Genomic DNA, 25,198 nt, shown 5'->3' with positions numbered 1-25,198 from the left:
ATACCAAACGACAATTTAACTAACCTTATAAAGTTTTACAGGAGTTGTTCACCAGGGCTGAAATCCATTCCAGGACACAGGCATCTCTGTATGTCTGTATGCAGCTTTGGGGTTTGCATTCTAGCAATAGAACTGACAGACTTGCTCACTCACAATAGCAAGAACTTAAAACCTCCACTCACAGGAGTACCTTCTGGCAACATGCACAGAATTAACTCAGTTACAGCATCTGTGTGCCAGTCTAAAGCCAGGACAAAGTGTTACTAACCCTTGAAAATTACATGTTTCCCAAGATTCAGCTTTGGAGATTGAGAACAACTGATCTATGAGATGTGTGCAGAAGACAGTCAAAGAGGATTTTGGGGGCAGGTGGCTAATGCCTCTTCAGCAGGCTGCAGGAATCATTTGATGAATATGAAGAACTGAATAGTGGTTGGCCACAGCTCCAGTCTTCCACCATCCAGAGAATGTCCCTAAAGGACAATTCCTCAGTTTTACAGAGCTAACAGTTACTACAAAATAAAGTAGCTATTATGAAAAGAAGACATTGCACTTAACGACTCAGATCTAATCTGAACCCCTTAAACTTTTCAGTCGAATTTAGCTCATTTTGAATTATTTTTTGTGTATTGGGGCAGAGGGTAAATAGAGGAGTGAAAAGTGAACCTCAATTAATTTAGCATATGTCTCCTACCTACTACATTACTTAAGAAACATGGGTTAGAATTGGAATTTCTAACTCTTTGCTTCCAAATTAATACAGAAATTAAAACTATTTTTTCTCTTCATTTCTCTTTAGGCAATGATCCTCTTTGCAGATTCCAGGCTAATAGTTATCCCTCCCTGCAGACTTGAACAAGACAACTAAATACCAAGGTTTGTGTCTTATTCCTGTCCTCAAAGATTCTCCCCTAGATACTTCCAGGTAATGTTTAAAGAAGCCTGATGATTTTTGGAGCATTTGTTTATTTGACAGGGTTACTCCAGCTCCCAGTCTGAGGTGCCTAACTCCCAAGAACAAGCACAGACACAAACACACGGTGGCTTTGCTTTCCAGTCCCCAGGAGACAGTCTCACAATGTTTTTGCCAGGCATTTCAGCACATCATTCTTTATTAGCCCTCACTCTGCAATATTGTTTGCATGCAGTCCCTATCTAGTACACTGTGTATTCCAGTGTACAACATTTAGCAGGTGGATGGTCTGTTGAAGTTCATCCAATATATATTAGTAGAAAGTTTTCAGATAATGATGTCAGAGACCTTTGTATGGGATTGTGCCACTGCACATTAGCCATTACAGGGTTTGCTACTGAGTGAGAAGAACCTACATTCTCAAATCACAGCCCATCAGTTACCATAGGTATCTGTCACTCACCTGCAATGATCCATCCTTTATCCTAGAACAACGAAGCCTGGGAATGTGTAAATGTGTAAATATGTAAATATGAGTATCCTTGGCTGAGAATTTAATGTTGCTACAGAAAGCTAATTAAATCCATTCAGATATAAAATGCATTCATTTTTGTTGATTTTAAGCTGAGCTACTAGTGCATACTAGTAAGAATACTTTGAACACATATTCTAAGTTCCTGTTCTTATTTCTTGCTCTAAGGGAAATACTTCATGGGTTTCTTTTTCTTTTTTAATTTAATGAGAGATATGTGTGCTTCCAGTGAGTGCTTAAATGCATTAAAACAGCCATGGTATGTGTCTACTGGGCTTACACAGTATGTAAACCAGACTATGAAAAGGGATGGTATTCCTACCCAGTGGTTAAAGGCACAAAAGAGCCATGGGAACCTTGCTCTGGCCTTTATTTTTGGCTTAGTAAAACAAACCCTAATTCTTTATTTGTCAAATTACTATCTGTTACAGTTTGAACTTTCCTCAAGCCTTACTCTCCTAATGAAGTTTAATCTGCCTCTGGCTTGAAGCAAAAGAGCATTGTGTGTTCATCTGTAGGCAGTGTGAATGCGGTTTTGCAGAAAAGGAAGTCTTCTGAATGTTGGGGGCTAAAATCAATGGAAAATGGAAACCAGCCTATTGCCCTTGTTTGTCCAGCTGTCAATTTTTACTCTTATAAAGTAGACGGTATTTCTTTACAACCTCATTAGTTTTTCCTAAGCAAACTGACAATACCATTCACTGTTCTGTGACTGGAATTTCCATAATTTATGCAATTCTTCTGTGAGAAATACTCTGAAACTTGTGTGCAGAGAAACGAACATTTCAGCAATGTGTTCAGGGGCCCAGGAATCTCTTCTACTTTATTTTACATTTCAACTTGGACAGGGAACTAGATACAGAAGGGAGAAAATGTGAATCAAATTGAAGGAGACAGCATATGTGAAAAATTGTAAGGGCGATGCATATTTTAGCCAAGCGAAGTAGTATGTAGTATCTTAAGGAGCTTGGAAATAAATAACAGCATGTTTTATAGAAAGAGAAGGACATTATACAGAGATTGGTTTTCCAAAATCCTTCTAGATACTATTTTAAAAGCAGATAAATTGAGGATGAGGAAGGTTCTTTTTACACGAGGCCATCTATGATTTCACATGTGAACTTTACATTAGACTTGTGTGTGAAGACATCAGATCATCTTTCTAACCTCCGCTTTTGTCATGTGCAAAAACTTCTCAGATGCAGCGCCCTGGTTAAGATTCAGCAGGTCAAGCTATGACCAGGCAGCAAGATCAGAGCAGTAAGAATAACTTAGCTCCTATTGCGAGCTATGGATATTGACTGCATGATCCAACTCAACCTGGCCAGGCTGGCATTTGGGTTTTGGTTTTACTTTTTCCTTCCCACTAAAGGTGGAAGAAATGGTCCCAGTCTCACTCAGTCTGTTTCCAATGATGATGATGATGATGATGATGATGATGATAATGATGATTATAATTATTGAAAAAAGGCAGCTTTAATCAGCTACATATGAGACATATTTAATTATCTACAGGAGAGACAGTAATGAATTATTGTTTCTCATCCACCCCCATGTTTTTCTCACTGACTATCATAAGCATTAGCACTGCTTTACTGAAAACGAGAGTATTCTGCTTTTAATTTTGCCTTTTCTTCTCAACTGTAGTGTAACGTTCTCAATTAGGAAAATTAAATATTTTCAAATATGAAAATATTAACAGACTGTACAAGACAGAACAACTACAGAGAAGGTTTGTTCCTTCAACCTCTGTCTGAACTTGTAAATTACTGGCTTATTTTTGTGGTAGTCACTTGACATGCCTCATTTCAATTGCTGCCAGTTGTCATAAGACAACAAAGTACACAAAAATCTTTAATTCTGCTTCCACCAGACAAACCTCAAAAAAAGGCTTGGGTGCAGTTGTGTCGGATAGCGGCTGAAGAGAAAAGCAGGAATAAACAATACTGTGAACCAACTCAGTCTCTATAAATAATACAAAGTGGCAATTACTGGCACGGGCAGTGAGGAAAGGACAGTAGCAAACATGTGTCCTTTCCATCATTGCCAAGAGGAGTAGCAAGGCCTGTCCCAAGCCATGTAAATGCCACCTTGCTAATGCAAAACCACATCCATGGCCCTGAAACTCTGAACTGGGTAAACGCTTCATGCTGCAGTTTGGACATCTAAAAAAACCTGTAAAAACATAGAAACTGATTTTAATCTATTCTGTTTTCATTCTAGCATTCATTAGAAAATTTAACACTTTCTTACAATGAAAGACATCATTAAACACTGTCATGTGTTCATAATTGCACACCCTCTTTTGGTGTGGAGACTGATTAAATGTAGATTTCTCATTGAAATACTGCAACCACTGGAAAACACAATCATGATCCAAAGTTCAGTAACATCACTGGACTTCAGAAAGGGTTTTTTTTGTCCCCACAAAGAGAAATGTCTTTTAACTGTTTCCTTTTGTTTTGCCAAAACCAAATGGAAACATGTAAGACAGAAAAATACTGCTGCAATACAAATGATATGCTGGGCATAAACCCTGTGGACCATTTTGAAATTAAAATGCATCTGACATGAATATGGATTTTTTTTTTAAGTTTTGTGCCATAAGGCTTTGTAATACACAGTTCTGTAATATAATCTTACTTTAATTTCTGTGTAACATCCATAAAATTGAAATTGGAATGAAAGATTAAAGAAACATCCTTCCTGTATCCTTCCTCTAAGAGTCTCCTTTGGTTTTGGCATTTTGGCTTGCTTCAGTCTGAGGGCCTATTCTGCCTACACTATCCAGATTATGTTGGAGGAGCAGTTCCCCATAATTTTAACCATGACTGACAGTAAAAAAATTATGAAAAAAATCAAACACCACCACTACCACCACCTCCTCTCCCCACCACCCCCCCCCAAAAAAAACAACCAAAAAACATAATAAAAAAAACCCAAAAAAGTTTCAAGACTTATTCCTGTATTTTGGATCACCAATACATGTCACTATATAGCCAAAACCATGCCAGGAGACTGTGCTATCTTGCCTGTGCTTAAATCCTAGGGTAGCATTCCTCTAGGGTGCGATATGCACATGGAATCAAAAAGTCTTAATCCTGTTAAGGACTACGGCCTACAAGCAGAGCAGCACTAAACCTGTTATTCCCTTTACCTTGCTTTCAGCTTTTTTTCACATACAGGAGGATACAAGGCAAAGGAGGTGTGGCAGCTGGGTAAACAAGCAGCTTATTTTGCAGTGAACTTTGACTCCCAAATCCTAAGAAGTGTTTGTCAAAAAGAAAAATCTTGCTGGTACTCTCTACCAATAAATTAATCATCAAAGGTTTTTTTTTTTCCCCCTAATTTAATTTAGAAAGAAAACACTTTTATTTGTTCTTAAAAAAAAAAAAAACCCTCAGCTCCTCTAGTCTTTTTTATCATTGGTATTTATTATAGTAGATAACAGCTGAGAGCCTTCAATCACAGAGCTTTTCAGGGCTGATGGAAGCATCAAGTTAATATTTTCAATAGCTCTGGGATCTGAAGCCAGATCCTCAGGATTAAGGCAGATCAAATGAAAATGAATATCCCTTTACAGACAAAATCCACCTATCCTTTACCACACAGAGAATGATTTTGTCTGCAGAGAATCTTAAGAAGTGAATTGAGATTTATTCTATTTTATTCTCCATATAAAAGCAATTCTGGTATTGCCAAATGACACAATACTTCGGCTTCCCCCAGTGACCAGAATTAATGTCCAAAATGTAAATTAACAGGGAACTAGTAAACAGACTTTTCCTTTTAAACTGTATATAGAAATTGATTTATGGGAAGGAATCAAAGGGTATCCTCAGAAAGCTATAGAGAAATTCCTCTAGAAATGGCTGGCAGGTGATTTCCTCATAATATCATCAAACTCAGCTTCAACAATCACTCAACATCTGCCATGGGGACTCAAAGCACTCACATTTGTTCACATTCTCTGGGAAAAAAAACCCTCAAGAGCTGACTCTAACAACATTGAGGCCAACAATATCCTCTTTTTTCTTCCCCAAATGGACACCAAAAGAACTTAATAGTCAGTAAGTATATACGAAGAGAGATATATAGTTCTTACACAGTTTTAAAGTGGCTGAGTTATGAATTATTACAATAGACACAGAGTCAGACTCTGCTCATTTTATATGCACAGATGAACCTGGAGAGGGCTGAAGAGATGGTGAGCAGATACTGAAGTAAGCAACTAATCATTAGAATGACAAGATCACTTCCCAAGACTAAAAATAAGCCAAAGAAAGGATACAAGTTTCTGGGCCACATGGCTTCCATGGAGAGATGACAGAACTGAGTTTCTTCAGTTTTTAAAGGCAAATGAAAAGAGGAAATCCTAGAGTCAACCATAGAATGGTTTAGGTTGTAAAAAGATCATCTAATTTCACATCCCCTGCCATAGGCAGGGACACCTTTCACTAAAGCAGGCTGCTCAAAGCCTCATCCAACCTGGCCTGGAACACTTTCAGTGATGGGAAATTACTCTTCTCACTGATGTGTAAAATGATCTGCTGGAACGCTACTGGAACATTGATATAAAAGGGTGGGATTTCCACCACTACAGTTATGACAGACTTAAGTGGACTTGTCTCAAATCAACCTGATCTAATCAGACCTGCTTTGAGCATGATGTTGGCTGGAGGTCCCTTCCAAGCCACAGGATTCCACAACTTTATAGCAGACAGGAACAACAGTGGGACTTCGATAAATAATGACAGTCAGAGACCAGTACGGGCTTGCAAAGAGGCTAAAGAAATCTTCCCTAAGTCTGTAAAGACTAATAATCAATAGTATTCTAATGAATTTGTCAAATATTCAAAATATTACAGTATAAACTGCAGACTGAAAAAGTTTAAGCTCAGAAGCTTTTATCATGGTACTATTTTTTTCAGTGCTGGTTGTGTATGTGTGCACATACACCACTAAAGAGCAGAGCTTGAGCATGCAAATTCAGGCACTCAAATGAAAGAAAATAGCTTGGACAAAAATTAGGATGCTAAGCATTCAATACAGGATGTGGCCAGGTAATTTAGAATTTTTTAACCTGCAATATATCAGATAACATAAAATCTGCCCAGAAGTAGACATGTGTACCTCCCCAAATAGAGCGTGCACTGGAGAAATCTGCTTTATCAGTTCTGTGTAACATTACACACACACAGATACAAACTGAGAGTAAACTAGAACCAGAACAAGATCTAGTATCTGTTCTGAGACGAAACGCATACTGTGAAATATGGTCAGAAATGCAACTTATATAATTTAACCTTTATTCTGATTTGTAATAAAAGAGTTCAACAGAATTTAAAAAATAAATAAATAAAGATGTTACAGAATTTATTTAAACCTGTAATTTTAGCTACATACTCCATGCTCTATCATAGTGATATTGATACTGATTTATTAATTGTATTAGGAATGTTTAAAAAGTTCAAAAAGAAGGAAATCTCTTTTTCTTAAATAAGAGTAAAAAGGAGATTATGTAAAGAAAATACACATGGAATCACATGATCTTGTCCTCATATAATTCCATGTAATGCTGCATATCTAGGATTTTTGCCATTCCTTAGAAGAGGAATTGTTATATTTTACTGTTCAACCAAATCAGATAGACCTGCGATTTTCCTCTCCACACCAGGGAAATCTATTCAATTTCTTACTGTAAGAAAACAATTTACACAACATACAAGGTTTCAGTCTTGGAAACTCACACTTTAGGCACAATAATCTGCAGAAGGCACCTGAGTAAAAATTCCAGATGTTGAGTGTTTATAGCGTTCATTGTGGAGAACAGCACACAGGATGCCAGGTCATTTGGGTCAAATTTCTGACCTTTTTGAGAGAAGCTTTCTTTTTCAGAACTACTTTAGTAGATAAGCTGTACTGGAAACACTGCCAACATAGATACCAACGTCTTAACACTCACACCTGCTGATCTCTGATAAAATCACAGAAGCAAAAGAAATGCAGGTTGGAAAAGATATTGGAAGGTTGTGTCAGCCAAAATGCTGCTCAAAACAGGGCTGCCCACTGAGGTGAGGTGGGTTTGCACAGAACCTCATCTAGCTGAGCTTCAAATACCTGGAGCAGTGGTGAGTCTGTTGCCTCTTTGAATAACCTGCTTCAATGTCTCAGTGTGTTTACAGAAAAAAAAAAGAAAAACAAAAAAAAAGCCCAAAAAACAAAAGAAACCAACTAAAAACAAACAAACAAAAAAGAGAAAAGGAAAAAAAAAGAAAGGAAAAAAAGAGAAGAAGTCCTACTATCTAAACAGAAGAAACTCTGCTTACCATTTGCTCCATCATATGCAGCAGCCTTGTGGCCCCTATTTTGCCAGAACTTCTTATGCTGGGAGGGTCCAAAACTGAACAGCCTCTTTCCCTGATCTTTCATCTCCACAAATAAAAACAAATAAATTGGCATGACTGCAGAAAACTTTAACACATAAATGACAGATTGGGCAAGAACTATGCTCTATTCCTACATGAAAAAATAGCATTTTGCCTCCTAAATGGGGCTAAAAAGAACACACATATACTTCCTTCAACACCAAATCTGACAGCAGATTTCAAGCCAGCTTCAAAGGAACTGGAGATTACCTCTGCACCAGACACTAAGGCTGAATGTTCTCATACTACATGAGCAGTATTTTGTGTCTGTGATAATCTCTACAAGCCCCTTTCACCTCCTAGAGCTTCCTATGTTACCCCCTCACTCTCCACTGATAAATATTTGTTTTATTTAAAGGGCCTTATAGAGAAAAATTGTCCCACAGTCTGCTAGTTCTCTCTAACACATTTCCACATAGAACTTACACCTATCAACTAGGAATTAGACCTATTTTGAGCAAAACCTATTTTAAACTGCTCAACAAACAGGTTGGGGCTATCACAGACACAGTGCTGAAAAAATAAGCAAAGGAAACAGTAAACAGTGAGCGGCCACCTTGTTTATTCAGAGTGCTGTGGTTTATTGATGTTAAACACAAATCAAAAAGTCCCTAAACAGACACCCAAGTTTAGCTCTATCTTGGATGTTAAATGTTTTCTCTCACATCCAACCCAATCTGAAAGGGATCTCCAGCTGGCTAGGGAAGCTTTCAATAGTCATGAGCAAGCCATAAACTCCTTCCTATGCCATTGTCCCCTTGGGCAAAAAAAAAACCAAAAACTTGAAGAGAAAGTCTGTCACAGTCACCACACAGAGTGAAAAGCATAAACTCAGCTTCTTGCCTCTTGGAAAAATCTAGGCAAAACTCTTTCACTTCTTTAAGAACAAGGTAAGAGTGGAAGTGTGTATACAAGGAGCAGGACAGGCTGCTTCATAGCCAGCATTCAATGCTTGACCCTGGTACCAATGCTAATACCAATACCAAAATACCAGCAACCATAAAAATGCAATGGATATAAGCACAAATATATAATAATAGTAATAATAATAATAATAATAATAATAATAATAATAATAATAATAATAATAATAATAATAATAATAATAATAAAAATAATAATAATAAATAATAATAATAATAATAATAATAATAATAATGATAGTGAGGGATCTCATCACTGGACTGCAGTGCTGCATGTAACTGGAATGTTTTTATGAAGGAAAGTTCTTTGGCAATGACACAGAGAATTTGGAATAAAATATGCGTTTTTATTTTTTTAACAGCAAATGGAAATTAAATCATCATTTGAGGCAGATTCCTGTATCTGGAAGAAAAAAAAAAAATAAATCCTACTCAAGAAAGATTAAATAGTTGGATTTTCTTAATTAATTCTGAGGTTGACTCCCCCATCCAACACATCTCTGTAAATTACCACAGAAGGTATGAAACCTGCCCCAGTATTGATTCAGCTGGCACAGCCTCTATAAAAGCCTCCTCAGAGCCCCTGCACCAGGGTGGTCGCTCTGCTCTCCCCAGCTGCTGGGGAGATGCAGAATTCCTGTGCTTGCCCCTCTTCCCCAGAGCCTGCTCTGACTCATCCAGGGGCACATACACACAAAAATGCAGCAAGACTCATGTTCTTTCTCTTCAGTAAGCACCATGCTAGAGCTCCATGAACCCACTGCTCACCTTCTGGGTGCTGGGGAGGATGAATTCATCACCTATAGAGGCACATACCGTGCAAGCAGATTCTCCCATGTCTCAATGGAAAAAATGTGACTAGATGAAAAAAGTCTGTGGTTTGTTGGACCTGGCTGGTGGGCCAAACTGTGCTGGACAAGTTCATAAGCCTCCTCCTAGCTCCACTTTCTGAGTGCTGCTCAGGCAGACAGTGGTATACCTGACTGCATCTGAAAGCTTCCAATTATTTTTGCAATTTTATGCAGCTAAGTCTTTCAGCTTCAGGTGTGAACTTAAGAACACATGTACCTGAGACCAGGAAATAAAAGAAAGGGAGCTTGAGAAAACATTCAATGGAATAAAAATTACTGACAAATGATTCTTTACTTACTTTACTTTTCAAAATTTTGTCTAAAGAAAATCTTATACTTTCAAGTATAAGATTTGTAAAAAACTGTTCCTACTGAAGAAATAAATGGCTGACACTCTTCTCATTTTAAAGGGAGTTACCAAAGCTACAAAGATGATAAGTTATTAAATAAGAAGTCAGTGCTTTACAGGCGTATTTATTTTCATATTTAATAGCTGTGTATGAACTGTTTTAGATCCCTAATGCAAACCACAATAAAACACCTTATGGGGGGTTTAAAGTCTTTTGTCTTTGCTGTAGGTTTGTCTGCTTTAGGGAAAAAAAAAAAAAAATTATAGTGCATTATTTTCAACAGTGGCAGGAAGTGGTTTTTAGTCGAATCAGCTTAAAAAATTCCAGCTGTGTTCACGTTGAAGCCATCGCAAAGTCTAAGCCTGGGATCACTTCTCCATGCCAACTAAATCCTTTTCAGGCCTCAAGAAGTAAATTTTTGAAAAAATGCCAAGCCTCTCCTTGAAAATAACATCTTAATTGGTTGATATTAAAAAAAAGGAAAGTACCATTCTGAAAATGCAAGTGCTCACATTTTTGTGTTCTAATTGATATTTGCCTTGTAAGAGCACTCAACATACTCACACAGAGACTGTCTCAGAAAACTGCACTGAGAGGCATGCAGGCTGCTTATTCCAGACAAGGAGGAGTTTCTAAGGGCTATAGAAAGTACATGTCACTATGTGTATCCTGTGCTGCTGTAAAGCACCAGAAAGGCCAAAGACATGTGTGACACTGTTGGACCCAAGGAAATCAGTGCTTCATTCCCTGGCTGGCTATGGCTCAGTGGATTTCTCAGAGGATAAGGAAAATCCACTCTCCTGAGACCAGTAGTATTTTTCAAGGAGTTTCTGCATCAGTGTTCAAACAAAGTTAAATGCTTGGGATCAACAAACAGCAAATGCAGGCCTCAAATTCATGTGTCTGTAACACTGTTCTAAATACATATGCCTTTTTCATTAAAAAGAAATTATTGAAGGATCATGAATATATCTACTCTCTGCTTCCTGTTACTCTCTGTTTCCTGTTGGACTATTAATTGTAGTGTGCATATATATCATGGTACTTCTTCTTCTGCTGTTCAAAACTTTGTTTGCATCATGAGAAGGAAAGAAGATGAAGCTCATCATTCTCAGCCAGTTGAGCTAAATAAGGGATCAGGCACTTGCCTTGCATATTTCTCTTACGCCTGTAAATTTAAGTCTGTAGCTCCTTTAAGCTGGGAGACTGAGATCTAGCCTGATTTACACAGATGTTAAAAGAAGACAAATGTTTTTGCTATTTAATAGATTCTGAGCTGACATAAATTCATTTATTCTGCACAACTCAAAGCTTTTGAAAATAAATATATTTCATTAAGAATAAAGAGACAGAAGCAACAGAAAAAAAATTATTAAGCTAATAGAAACAACAACTAATGATAAGGAGAACAAGTAACTGAGAAAGCCTATTACTCTCACGGAGGGATTTACTAGACCTTGTGTTTCTCAGTTCCATTTCAAAGCAATATCAGAACTGTGAAATTACAAAAGAAATTCTAAAAGGAGACAATAGTTGAGACAATAGTTGAAAGTGAATTTTAGTACATCACACATTTACTATGTAATTATTAAAACCATTCTTTTAAAAATTTTGGAATGCCAGTCTGATCTTCTTAATGGCTGAAAGCAGTGTCTGTAATGAAAAGAATTTGGATTCAGCTTAATTTTGAGTTCTTTTTTCAAAAAAATAGAAGTAACTGCCAATACACATTTTTTTTCCATGAAGAAACTTGGCAGTCCCAGCTGACTGTGATGTCTCCTCATCCACATTCTAGAAGATCATTTTGGTGAGGTAATAATTTATTCCAGAGCAGTGTGTAAGATTAGGCAGAACAGTTCAAAAGTCTGGGTATTCATTCCATTCTATCACTAAAAATTGCATTTCACAGAATCACATTTGCATTTGAAATTTTTACTGGAAATAAAACATTCTCATAAAAATAGGAAGTATTTCAAATGAAGTCTTTACTTACAGCCCCCAAATAAAAATTTAAAAACCCCAAACAAAACTCAAAACACTCTTCCTTCCTCAGTATTATCAATGTCATTAAAAAATTACATATAGCACTTGGGAGATGGTGGCTAAATCACAGATCATGAGCTCAGCCCTGACAATTGCTCACAGACCAGTCTCTAAGCTAAAACAGTGATTTGAGGGCATTCATATACCAGATCTGAAATTCACTTCTCCCTAACAACACACAGAGTTCCCAATACATCCTGCATCTCTTACAGCTCCCTGGTAGGACTCTGGAGCTGTGTACTGGTGAAATGCTTTCCAGAGACTTTTTTTCTATCAAGGTGATTTGATGGAGAGTTCCAGAATTTTTTCTTTTTCTCTCCCGATCAATAATGATGAAATACCACGACCTAATTTCTTGTAAAATGGCATCAAGACATTTCTTCCAGATGCTGCCTTTGAATATAAGCCTCCTAAGATTATAAATTAAAACTATGTGTATTGTGTTTCTGAAAAAAAAAAAAAAAAAAAAATCTTCATATAATCTGAGGTATTAGTTGTGGTAATTGAGGAGCCTTTGTAGCACTCACTTTTGCATAACTGATTTGCCGAGTTAGAGCAGGAAATATCCCAAACACAGCTGTACAAAGGAGCAGGAAACAAAACTTCCACCAACCTTACACACAAAAGAATCAAGAAACTTCTCCTCAGGGAGGAATAGTTAGCCTAACATCCACAAAGATAAGAAAAAGAGCTAAACTCTCTAAAGGGATGATGGTCCCAGCTCCAGAGTGGTTTCATGGGAGAGGCAGAGCAATAACTTCCTATCTTCTTTCCATGGTCACACCTGAGTCGTAGCTCCAGTAAATCACTGCTAGGATTTCTGCTTCCTGAAGAAGCTATGCCAGTGGCTGATGAAGTAATGATGAAAATGCAACTGTACCAAGTTTGCACTGAATAAGGATGGAGATACAAAGGGAAGGGAGGAATGATGTAAACCCTCTGTTAATCACAATCATTCTCTTCATCCCTGGAAACACACTTTTATCTTGATTCCCAGTAAGAGAAATACAACATTGCCCTGATTCACACAAGTAATGGAGCACTTTTCACTCAGTTGTATCCCTGAGGCCCCAACTCTGTGATCAGTTGAACAGGGAAAAATATTTAGTCTTGTTTTAACCTGGTGTCTGCTGAGCCAGTGATGTCTGAATGTGAGACAACATGAGCTGAGGAGCTGCCCTGTGAATTAGTAAACTGTGTCTCTAAAACAGACCTTTCCCTGAGAAACAGTGCCTAGTCTTTTTATTAAGGAGTGTTACTGAGAACTCTGAAAAGTCAGCAGCAAAAAGAACAAAATACACATGTTGAGGGAACAGCCAGTTCAAATAACAGGATAAGTTCTTGGTCTATATGTTTATTCATGGCAGGATCTCAGTCAACGCACTTCAATAAAATGAGTAATTATTGTGAGTCACGTCACTAATTACATCTGATACACAAGAAAGGCTTGTGCAGCTCTACATATCAAAGTGCACTGTGAGCTCATCCAGTATGGAAATGGCTCACAGAGGAGCTCTTGTTACTGGTACCGGAACAATCTGGAAAAAAATGGGGTATTAGAAACGTCTATGCCATTTCTCTCTCATCACATTTTTTTAAACATAAAAAGAAGACGTGTTGTAGAATAATGGCAATTTAACTGCCTACGTAGGGACTTCAGCATTTGCCTTGGACTGGCAACACAAGAAAGGATTGTAATGACAGAGCAATGCAATTGGCCAGAATAAGCTGCTTTCTTCTATGACAACTAGAGAGCAAGAACCTGTCAAAATGTTCTAAGATAAAGTTTGATTTTTCCATACCAAAATAAAAAAAAACAAACAAACAAAACCATGGGCTGGTTCAGATACAGGTCAAGTTGACTGAGTTGAGGAACATAAAGAGCTTAAAGGAAGCAAGTAATCTCTTAGATTACAGATCTACTTATTAGTGTGCAAGAAAAAACAAGTCTTCACAAATTTTGTCAAATTCAGATGAGCTCTTCATCCAAGAGTAGGATCAAATTTATAGGCTGATAATTTGTTGCCTGGTAATTAACTACCTTTGTTAATCATCAGACACTTTTGTTACCTTATAATTAACTACCTTGAAGATGTTCTTATTTGTGCTTTCCCATGAGGGTACAGTAATTTTAGAGCACAAACACATTATTGGACCAAACACCATCTGTGGCTTCAGCTGTACTGCAAGACCATTTTCATAGCTGAAGTCAAATCACATGGCACAACTTAACTAAAAACACAAACAATAAATTATCCTCTCCTGTACACTCATGTCAACAATAATGACAGTGAAGCCAACTCAAAGACACTGCCACTGAACAAGAGTGGGAAAATAAGCAGATTCAATGTCATTTGGCATGTAGGACCTTTACCCATGGAACTCTACAAAGAATACAGAGGTTTTTTTGCATAATTCTTCCTTTAATATGTTTGGGGAAATTCTTTGGGTTTTTTGTTTTTTTTTTTTTAACATTTAACTCATAGCCTATTCAAGTAATTCAATTTCAATGCAAGATTCATTGCATTGAGCCTCTGTTTATCTGAGAAATAAAGAAATACAAACAAACAAACAAAAAAAATACAGAGAAGGCAGAAGTCTAAGAATGACCCCCAAAGACCATTATTTGTAAATTAGGCATTTGTCTTTAGGAACAACCAAAGCTGTCAATTCAAGACCCAATCTGGAATACTGAGCACAGTTCTGGTGCCCCCGAAATAGGAAGGACTTGAAATTATTGGAGCAAATCCAGAGGCCAAAAAGCTGTTAAGGGGACTGGAACACCTCCCATACAAAAAAAGGCTGAGAAAGTTGGTGCTGTTCAGCCTGGAGAAGAGAAGGTTTGGAGACATCCCAGCAACTTCCCAGTACCTGAAGGGGCTACGAGAGAAGCCAGAGAAAGGCTTTTTGTCAGGAACTGTACTGATGGGACAGAGCAATGGGCACAAACTGAAAGATGGGGAAATTTAGGTTAGATATCAGGAAGAATTTTTGTTCTGTGAGAGTGGTCAGACACTGAAACAGGTTGCCACGGAACTTGTGGATACCCCAACGCTGGCACTGTTCAAGGGCAGCTTGGATAAAGCCTTGAGCAACCTGGTCTGGTGGGAGGTATCCCTGCCCATGTCAGGGGATGTTGGGACCAGATACATTAAGATCTATTCCAACCCCTTAACATTCTACAACAAACTGTAAAAATCAATCCTCACTACTAAAGAGAAAAAAAGAATTTTATTTTTAGTTGGATGTATTCAAAAAAGTTTTCAGATCTTCAGTGAGACACAATTAAATTGGAAAAAAAAATTAATATTGCTGATGTTCAACACTTTATAAATTAACATTATTTAAGACCCATGATACTGTGGGAGCCATAAATAAGTTAATTTTGAGAAAATATTACTCATAATTTGCTGGAAATTAAGCAACTATATGAACATTCAAGGTAAGTTCTGCATGTAAATGAAATTAAACAATGGATTTTTTCTCTCTCTTTTTTTTTTTTTTTTCCCCCTCTTTCAAGGCTTTACTTCTACTTCATTTCATAAATAGCTTTCATTCCATAGACACCAAAAAAGATCCAGTCAACTATATGAGCGTAAACCTTTGCCTACTGGACTGTCATCAGCACAAAGTCCCCCAAATAATAAATGAACTTTTTATTAACTGTGGTAACATTAACATTACAATGAGGGATTGTTTAAAAACAAGTTGTACTGCTGTTGCTCAAGAGCTCAAGGAAAATGGTTCTCAGTTCCTTTATTTTTCCTTGAGGGTAACCACAGGGGTTGCATTAAATCTTTTAAAATATGTTGACAGTTGAATAAGTGCTGCTGTTGCTCTGGTGACATTTTATGCACTTTAATTGTCATTAATGAATCTGACTGATACTTTCTTAAAAGTCCTTTACGTGTTCTAGTAATTTTATAACAAAGAGAAGAACAAAACTGTCTGCAAATTAGCCTTGATCCACTTCTCATATGGAATTTTCACTGCACACAATAGGAGAATCTCCATGGGAAATATCTGCTAGACCAGACAATTGAGGTAGGAATGCATTGAATGCTCTCAGTAAATTGTGAAATTATCACTTTGTTGTGTATCACCATATAAATTTAAATCCCAAAGAAGGTTTGTTTGAGTGTATTTTTAAAAATAAGTACTCTATCTGCTTCAATCAATACAGAATTTGATGTTAAAATACTCAGCATTTTAGGGCAGGAACAAAACTCAAAGTAAATGTGAGTTGGAATGAAACAAACACTGACACTAATCTGGAGTCTAGTACCTCCTTCCTTATTCTGATAATACTCCCACTGATTTCAGAAGGGCTTTTGCCCTGTGCAGCCTGAAGGATACAGCTCCCAATTATCAGTTCAGGAACATGCAGTAACAAGGAGGAATGCATGGAGCTTGAGAAACTGCAGGCACCGCACTTGATAGTTCATAAACAGATAAGGTAAGTCTTTTGCTTGGAGAGAAAATAAACTGTGGTGCTTTAAATTGTGATAGGTGATTTAAGTAGATTAAAAAATATCTATTCCAGGGACAAGGAGCCCAAAGAGGGAGGAAGAGGGGGGAATAGTGTATTAACAGTGTAGGGAGACATGTTGAGTCCTTTGCTTGCCCCATCCCAGGTTCCCCCAGTCCTGCATGCTCAATGGAAACACTGCAGATGACTGCCAACACTGCTGCACCTGCTGCATCACAGGCTTCGCATCTTTGCAATTTCAGAATCAGACAAACCTGGGACCATCTTTCTTTCTTCAGCTGCAGTGGCTCCTCAAGTGCAGAGCTGCACAAGTGTCAGTGGTCTGAGCCATCATCACTGAACAGGACAATTAGGTCGTGTAAAATCGCTCCAGGCACACGGAGATCCCCTTTGCCCGATTCTCCACAGTCCCCTGTACAGCCACGCTCACCTGAGCAAAGCAGCAGTTCAGCCCCAGCCTGACCTTTCCTTCCAGCTGAGCAAACAGCTGTACAAGGTGCAAAGCAATCGGAATCAGGCTCGGGGTTCTGTACGGCACTGTTCAGGACACTCAGGGTGCAGACAGCAGTAACTTCCACACTCACATCACACACACAGCTAACAACCTCAGCTAAGTCATGAACTACATTTTAATTAGACAAGGGGCCAGGCTTTTGATTTCAAAAATAGAAGTTAGGGTTGCAGTCCTTCATCTATTGAAGTTAATTGCAAAATCCCTATTATCAGGCTCTTGAGGTATTACCCAGGCTCACTTTTTAATTACATTTGATTCTTAATGAAGTAGATGGTAAAGAGAAAAGCAGCCCATGATTCAAATGATTCACATTTTTATCTTTCCTGATGAAAAACAGAATAGGTCAAGATACTTGCTGGATTTTCCCATGAGAAATGCCGCAATGTGAATAAGCTCAATTTACTTGATGCTGAAGGAGCAGGTTAGCTTTGAAAAACATCACTCATTTTCTCCTCCTCTATACACTCTACCCCCAAAACTTATGCAATGTAATTGTAGACACCAAGCCAAATCCAATTCAGAGCTTGAAAAATATCACATAAGTATCCTAAGCTTGAATGACTTGTCTTTATTGTCTAATGCCACTTACAACATAAGGAGTCCTAATTATGGTTTTATTTTCAAACTATACACTTTAAAAGAGTGACAATTCTCCTCAAAAAGTGACAGCTTCTCAGGGCAAGGAGACTGCCAAACAACTTGGTATTGCTAAATGATTTAAAAACAATAAGTTATGAAGCAGCTTATGAAGAAAGAGCATGTTATCACACTTATCTAGACAAGAATACAGTTACACCTTTTTCTATTACATCTCTACTTATGTAAGTAAACAAAGATTTACAGAGCATAATTTCATGCTACAGGTGGGGCCATTCCCTTGGTATACACAACAACCTGCAAACTCTTTTCACATAATGAAAGTTCTTTCTTACCATCTGGAAATCAGGTTTAAAAATAAAACTTCTGTTTATATATTATACAAAAAGCTTAGCTTTTTATTTCAGACATACTTCTCATATTATAAAACACATAATTGTTTTTTTTACTTTTATGACTTCAAAAGACCAAATAAAAATTTAGGACCTAAAAACGTAATTTCTTTTTTAAAGGTTGGCTTTTAAGTATCAGGGAGAGTAGAAAGTCAGTTTTAAGAAAATCAGATAGTATTGCAAGGCTGTCTAACTGAGGCAAACAAGAAGGGTTACAGCAGGAGCTGAACTGAGGCAAGGCTGTGTCCCCAGGGCTGGCACAGGGGACAGAACCCTTGGGGCTCAAGAACCTGACCAGACAAAGGGGTCACTGCAGCTTAAAGCTGTCATAGCTCCTTCTAAAGGAAGAAGGGACAACCTTCTTTCAGGGACACAGAAAATAAGTTTTTAATTCAGTATTTTTTTTTTAAATTCCAAGGTTTGGTGTCTTTTGCCCTATGGCAGCTTCACTGTTTCAGCCTTGCAGGATACCTGTGATGAAACAAAATCTCTTGAGTTTCTGTTAAAACCATTTGCCTGTCATTACAATTCTTTCCCATTCACAAGGTTGAATACCACAAAACCTGAACACTTCCTACTTCATGGTCATACCAGAGATCAGGGGAAGCCTAGATTACTTTCAAGGCCACCAAGTAGATGATGTGGAAATCTAAATCAGCCTGTTGTGCATTACTGTGGAAAACCTGCAATGTAACAAACAACCACAGCCAAACTTGCTTCTGTGTTGACTTGTGCCAAAACAGTACCATCTCCACCAAGGTCAGTGCAGGCTTTAAGCAAGGAAAAAAATTCTTATCCCTACTTCTTCATTTGAATTCCCTCTTGGAACTCAATTCCAGTTATTGCTTTTACTGAGCCATCCTATCTTACACTTATTAAGTACTGCATTCATCAGTTTAGGGCCCTTATTCTATAATATAATTATTCAAACTCTGGGTGGTATTTGTGGAAGGTCTAGCTTGGCAGTCTCCTTCTGGATGTCTCTCAGTCTCATGCTTACATAGATATTGATCATTATAGCAAGTAAAAGTTTGAGATACTTACTAGCTCTGATAATTTTTAAAGCAATTCTTAAAGACTGTTCAGAGCACACAGAATATTTCCAAGGCAGTGGCAGGGCATCCCTGCACTAATGAACCACAGAAGCCATCCTAATGCAAACAGCACTGGTCCAGGGAATAGCAAGCCCTCACGCCTCAAAGACAATCACAGAAAAGGCAGAGGGCTGAAGAAAGTCAATGCCCATATAATTAGTGACAGAAAGTTTCAGCTCAGATTTAACAGACACTGTAAATTGAAGAACACACACATTCTGAAGTGGTGGCTAAAATCAGCATTTAGGACTAGAAGAATAAGTCACTTTACTATTAAAAGTAATGCTGGGGTAAATGCTGGGGTATTACTGCAGCAATAAGGTACTGCTCAGCACTTTAGTAGCAAAAGAAACTCTTTTGAAAATGGTAATTTTCATTGCTGGTTTACAGTAGGCAGTCATCAGTGATTGCTGCATGCTATATGCATCCTACACAAAGCACAAAGTGCACAAGGAATGATATTTTTTCAAAAGACTCTGTGCCTGGCTAACTATTTTAGTAAAGCTTCAGGCAGCCTCATTTTCTGAATATAAAGTGTTTCAGCTGGGCACCAATGAAAGCAACTCAAACCATTAATACTCTCCACTATATGTCATGTGCGGTATTTTTTACATTTTTTGTTAAAAACAAAGGATAAGAAATAAACCTTTAGTTGTTAGTAAGTCATAATAATTCAAAATAAAGAGAAAACCCCATTAATTATTAATTATATTTTCATTATGCACCTATATCATATGATGGGTAGACTCTGGTAAAAGAATCAAATTTAGGCTGACAGGTGCTTCAGCAACACAAAAATAGTAATTGTAGACACAGACCAAAAAGCCAGTTTCTACTCAGTTATTGAATTTAAGGGGAAGAAGAAAATGTTCAATCATAATATTTGTTTAAGAATGTTTATCTTCTTTCTTACCATTGAATGATAGGAACACCCTTGCTTGAGGCTGGGAAGATCCTTTTACACTGCTAAAGTAAATAAATATCCCAATCAACAGGTTCACTGCAAGAAATGCCATCTCCTCAGATTTGCAACTTAATATCCAAGAAACGAAACCTGAAAGAGAGAGATATCACATTACTCTTATATAATCTTGTGGAGCAAAAACAACAGTACAGAAAGATTGTGTTGGAAGCCTCTTCCAGCTGAAGCCATAATTACTGATGTGAAGGAGGTACAGCACCTCTGTTTTTCCTTTGTGCATCTGAAAGTGGTTTTCTCCAGCAGTCTTCTGTGCTGGCACAAGAAGAACTCTGCCTGTTAGCAGGAACCAAGAGAGACCAACTTTTGGGTAGGGCAGATTACAGCCTTAGACTCAGTTTATTTAAAATGAAGACAATTCCACCTGCTGGAAATATAATTATACTAAATGTCAAGGCAGAGCAAAGCAAGGACAGGAGATAAAGTTTCACGAATAAAAATCTGGCTGATATTTTTAGACATCTCTTTCTCTCTCTCATGTTAAGCAAGGGGAGGTTTGGTTTATTGGTTGTTTGGGTTTTTTTCTTTTCTTTAAACATCTGAAACCAAAGGCGCTTGGAAATGAGCTTTAAGTTTTAGTAAGCTGAGCTCTCTAATCACCCTCAAGTTTTTCTTCAAAAAAATTCTGGCTATGTATGTCATTAATTTCAAAACCATGAAACCAACAGTATTTCAACACAGTTGAAACTGTTAGTCAGTGTTTGCTTTTTGGGATAGCTCCTTTCAGGATACGCACCTGCTCTCATTGACTTCTACAGGACATTAAGAATCCCAGAGTTGGACAATGATACTACACTTCATACATCTGCTCCTTCTCCTGCACATCTGCTGAACCTTCATTTTACAGGAGTTAGCTGCTGAGAAACCTGAGCATCTCAGAGAATCAGAAAAATCTCCAGAACTCTGTATCTCTTAGTTCAGGAAGGACTTGAGGCCACTGGAATCACTGGAGGAAAGTAGCTTTTCTAACACACTTTGGACCAGATCCAAAAAACCCATCCACCTTTAGAAGCTGAAAACTGCATATCTGTATCACATCTGCTACTAAACTGCATCTCTCCAAAAATTGTGAAGTGCAAATTTCACTTCACCTATTGTAACAACTTAGTCATTTGCGTGAGAACACCTAACACTGTCATTTTAGGCCCATTCTTCCACACTGCTTATATATATATATATATATATATATATTTCTTTTTTATATAAACAGCCCTTCTACTAGACACCACTTAGTAGTTAATCAGGTGTTATACTTGATTTTTTGGCAACTGGAAGCACTTTGAAAGACACAAGCCCTACAGCTAGATCATTAAAGGCTATACATTTATTTGACAAAGAGACTTGTTACCTGTGCAGTCAGCTTACCGTTCTTCACCTCAGCTCTGCTCCAGCACTACAGTCCCTCCAGTGGAAGCCAATATTTCTACAGGCTCGTTCACCCTGTCCCTCTGAGGTTCACACCTGTCCTTAAAGCAGCGGCTTCAACGCCCCAGCACGGCAGGAATGAGCTGTCAGGCGGGGCTGGCTTTAGGTCAGCACTCGTTTGGGCTGGATCCACATCACTGCCTTAGCGGTGCAAGCCCCGTCTCTCATCACCACCTCCGCCATTCCCTACCCGCTCACTGGAAATCGCTTGGAAAGGATTCTCTTTGCAGGAGGACTTCACATCAAGCTGGGGGTGGGAAGGAGAGCGTGCAGGAAAGCGGAGAGCTCTGCAGCCCACACTCTATAAACTCTCCTTCACTGTTTGCTCTGAGTACTGAGAAATGCACGAAGATCAAATAATTCTACAACTCTGCTAATTGACAAAAACAACCTTGTCAGAAACTTGCCAGCTACACATTGGGTCTGTAGGAAAAATATATCCATTCTGGCCCAGTTCCAAATTATCTCTAAGGGTCTGTTAACTAAAAAAATGATAGTTGCAGAGTTTTTGCCAAGAATAATTTTTAAATAGGCTGCACAAACTCTAGCACTAATGTTGCTTTGTGGGCTTTAAAAAATTGTGACTTGCCCATGGGATATCCTTTAACTTACTCCTCTTCTAAGAGAGGCATTAAATCCCAATGAAATTCCTTGTCAGGCCAAAGGAAACAGCCAATCATACAAAACATGTGATTTAACAGATGCAATGGGATTAGTATTTTACAGTAGTAACACTATCCTTTCTTTGCAATATAGATAAAAAGTCAAAGAGGAACAAGTGTGCAGCTTTCCTTCTTCCTTTAAATAATACTGTAGGAAACAATAATAGAAAAAAAAAGAACCCTTTTAGCTCTCTTTCCCTCCCACTCTCGTGCCTCCTGCCAATTCTAGTGTAATCAGTTAGAGGAGTGAAACATTGCTACATTTCATTGCTCAAATTGCAGATCTTCACCGTTAACACAGAAGTGACAGGCAAATATAAGATTCAAGTGCTGAGCAGCATGGTTCCTACACAGCTTTTAGACACATAAATAATAAATGCATACAGTTCCAAAGAGGTACCTCAGGGTGTCTGACATGTGAGTTACCTAATGGAAATAGGTTTAATTTCAGAGATTTACAGAGCTGGTAACTGACAGCTCATTGCAGGTTTGACTCTTGCTTTGGGCTTATATCCCAGCTCTGAATTTATCTCAGTAAGTCATGCTACTATATTCAGCACGTCCAGTGCACATGATCTCTGCTGACAACACACAGACCTTGCAAGTACTTTAAAAGAATCCTACAGGACAGACAAAAAGCAGTGTCTAATTGCATTTCTGTTCTTACACTCTAGTCTAACTGTAAACAAACAGACAAACCGCTACCAAAGTGAAGTAGTGAAGTTTCCCTGCTACGGAGGTCGCTGGCAGCATGTTGCACGGCTTCTGGAAAGTACAGTACCGCTTTGCTAGGAAGTGCTGCGCAGGTGTCATCCGCTACAGGCTGGGTCCTACCCTTAAATCCGCCAGGAAAAATCATTTGGCAGAAGGAAGAAAAGAAATGGAGAAGAAAAAAAAAACAAAAACAAACCCTGCCAAACACGGACTGTGCCAATCTGGAAAACATTGATTTAACTATCTGTGAACAGCAGCAAAATTCAACCATCAGAACCATTTCACATGTATTACAGAAAAGAAAGAGAACTTTAAGTTATGCTTACCCGGCTATTGGAGGCACCAGTAATACTGATTCCTATTTGGTTTCTATCACTTTACAGACTCCACTCCTGCTACCAGAACATTTTAATTCCAAACCTGCCTCACGGCAGAGAGAAAAATAAATTTAAAAAAAAGGGGGAAAAAAAAAAAAAAGAAAAAAAAAAAGGAAAAGACTCTCCTCGTGTTGGTTGCAAAGATACTCGCGGGTCCTCTGTACAATAATCCCGGCAGTGGCTCCCGAGGCTCAGCGAGCGCGTCTCCCCTGCGCGCATTCACACCCCGAGCAGTGAATGGAGCGGCGGCGCGGTGCCGGCGCTGGTTTCCAGTTACAGGCGCTGCCCTCCCCTGGCCGCCGCTCCAGCGAGGCGAGGCTCGGCGGCCGCCGGTGCATCATTAGCTGAGCAAATAGGGGCTGGAGCTCATAAATAATGGCGAGGCCACACCCCGCCCTGCGCGCCGCCGGCTGCCGCCCGGCCCGTCCGCCCGGCCCGGGCACCGCGCGGAGCGGGAGGGGCGCGAACAGCGGCTCGGAGCTGGCAGGGGAGCTGCGGGTTCCCCGGGGCTGAGGGTGCTCGTACGGCAGCCGAGGGCTCCCCGGGGCTGAGGGGGCTCGTACGGCAGCCGAGGGCTCCCCGGGGCTGAGGGGGCTCGTACGGCAGCCGAGGGCTCCCCGGGGCTGAGGGGGCTCGTACGGCAGCCCAGGGCTCCCCGGGGCTGAGGGGGCTCGTACGGCAGCCGAGGGCTCCCCGGGGCTGAGGGGGCTCGTACAGCAGCCGAGGGCTCCCCGGGGGATGAATGGGCTCGTACGGCAGCCGAGGGCTCCCCGGGGCTGAGGGGGCTCGTACGGCAGCCGAGGGCTCCCCGGGGCTGACGGGGCTCGTACAGCAGCCCAGGGCTCCCCGGGGGCTGAAGGGGCTCGTACGGCAGCCGAGGGCTCCCTGGGGCTGAGGGGGCTCGTACGGCAGCCGAGGGCTCCCCGGGGCTGAGGGGGCTCGTACAGCAGCCCAGGGCTCCCCGGGGGCACAGCCCCGCGCTCGGCCCGAGCGGCTCAGCCCCATCGCGCACTGTGCGCGCCCGCGGAGGGAGCGGAACTCGCCGGGAAAGTTTCTGCCCCACCGGGCGGGTCGTGCCGGGGCTGCCAGCGCGCAGCTCGGGCCGGGGCAGAGCCGGGGGGAGGCGGCGGGGCCGGGGGAGAGCAGCCCCGGGCGGGGAGCAGAGCGGGGCCGGGAGGGATGCGGGAGCGGGGCCGGGAGGGATGCGGGAGCGGGGCCGGAGGGATGAGGGATGCGGGAGCGGGCGGGAGGCCGGTAGGTGTCACTGTATGGAGGGAATGAGAGCGGGCTGCGATAAGGGGGTACCGGGTGACAGCCAGACTCCTCGGGGGGGGCTCTTCCCCACTCCCCTCGAACTGTTTCCTCCATTTAAATATTTAAAAGCGAGAAAGAGTAAGCGAAGCATTAGAACAGTGCTTAGACTCAATGTCCAGATTGATCCAGGTGTTTTACCCCAGCTATCAGAAGCTTTTTTGCAGAGATTGGGAGCTATATTTACACAAGCTCAGTTTTCCCTAGGATACGCTGAGCAGCCTTTCCCATTTGGTGAGATTTGTGCTCTTACAATGGCAGGCCAGCGCTGAAAATTTTACCCAAGGTGTCGACTCCCTTAAAGTCAAGGAATTTCCAAGCAACGTCACTTGGGTTTTGGCTTAGGTTTTCCTAAACTGTCTTGCGAGCATATTCTGTGCTGCTCTGACCTGCCAGGTGCAAACTTCTTTTGGATCAAGATTTTCATTTTTGCAGAGAGAGAGATGGTCTCTGATGCGGTCGAGGTGGTGTGGATCACTCAGCAGTGTACTGTCTGTCACAGCAGGACTTTGAGAGGGAGCAAATCTCGTGGTGTACTTGGAGCCATCTCCCACAGCCAGAAATATGTTAAGAAGTAAACAAGTACCCATAATGAATGTGCACA

General features: G+C 39.9%; 1 protein-coding gene across 3 annotated transcripts in view; it reads right to left on the bottom strand.

The window, feature by feature from the left end:
- Nucleotides 1-23,609, bottom strand: part of LOC131591934 (semaphorin-3C) — a 115,790-nt gene extending 92,181 nt beyond the window's left edge. The window contains exons 1-2 of one of the 3 annotated variants that reach the window (XM_058863065.1): nucleotides 23,233-23,609; nucleotides 20,040-20,180 (exon numbers count right to left, since the gene is read on the bottom strand). In XM_058863065.1, the coding sequence (XP_058719048.1) occupies nucleotides 20,040-20,142 (103 nt within the window). In that variant the 5' untranslated portion in view covers nucleotides 20,143-20,180; nucleotides 23,233-23,609. Of the gene's footprint in view, nucleotides 1-20,039; nucleotides 20,181-21,453; nucleotides 21,566-23,232 lie in introns of those variants that run through there. The other 2 variants (XM_058863067.1, XM_058863066.1) reach the window with 2 other exon arrangements.
- Nucleotides 23,610-25,198: the final 1,589 nt, after the last annotated feature.

This window comes from Poecile atricapillus, chromosome W (assembly GCF_030490865.1).
Source record: "Poecile atricapillus isolate bPoeAtr1 chromosome W, bPoeAtr1.hap1, whole genome shotgun sequence".
Lineage (NCBI taxonomy): Eukaryota > Metazoa > Chordata > Aves > Passeriformes > Paridae > Poecile > Poecile atricapillus.
The sequence above is the reverse complement of the archived record's forward strand: the minus strand, read 5'-3'. Positions and strand labels throughout refer to the sequence as shown.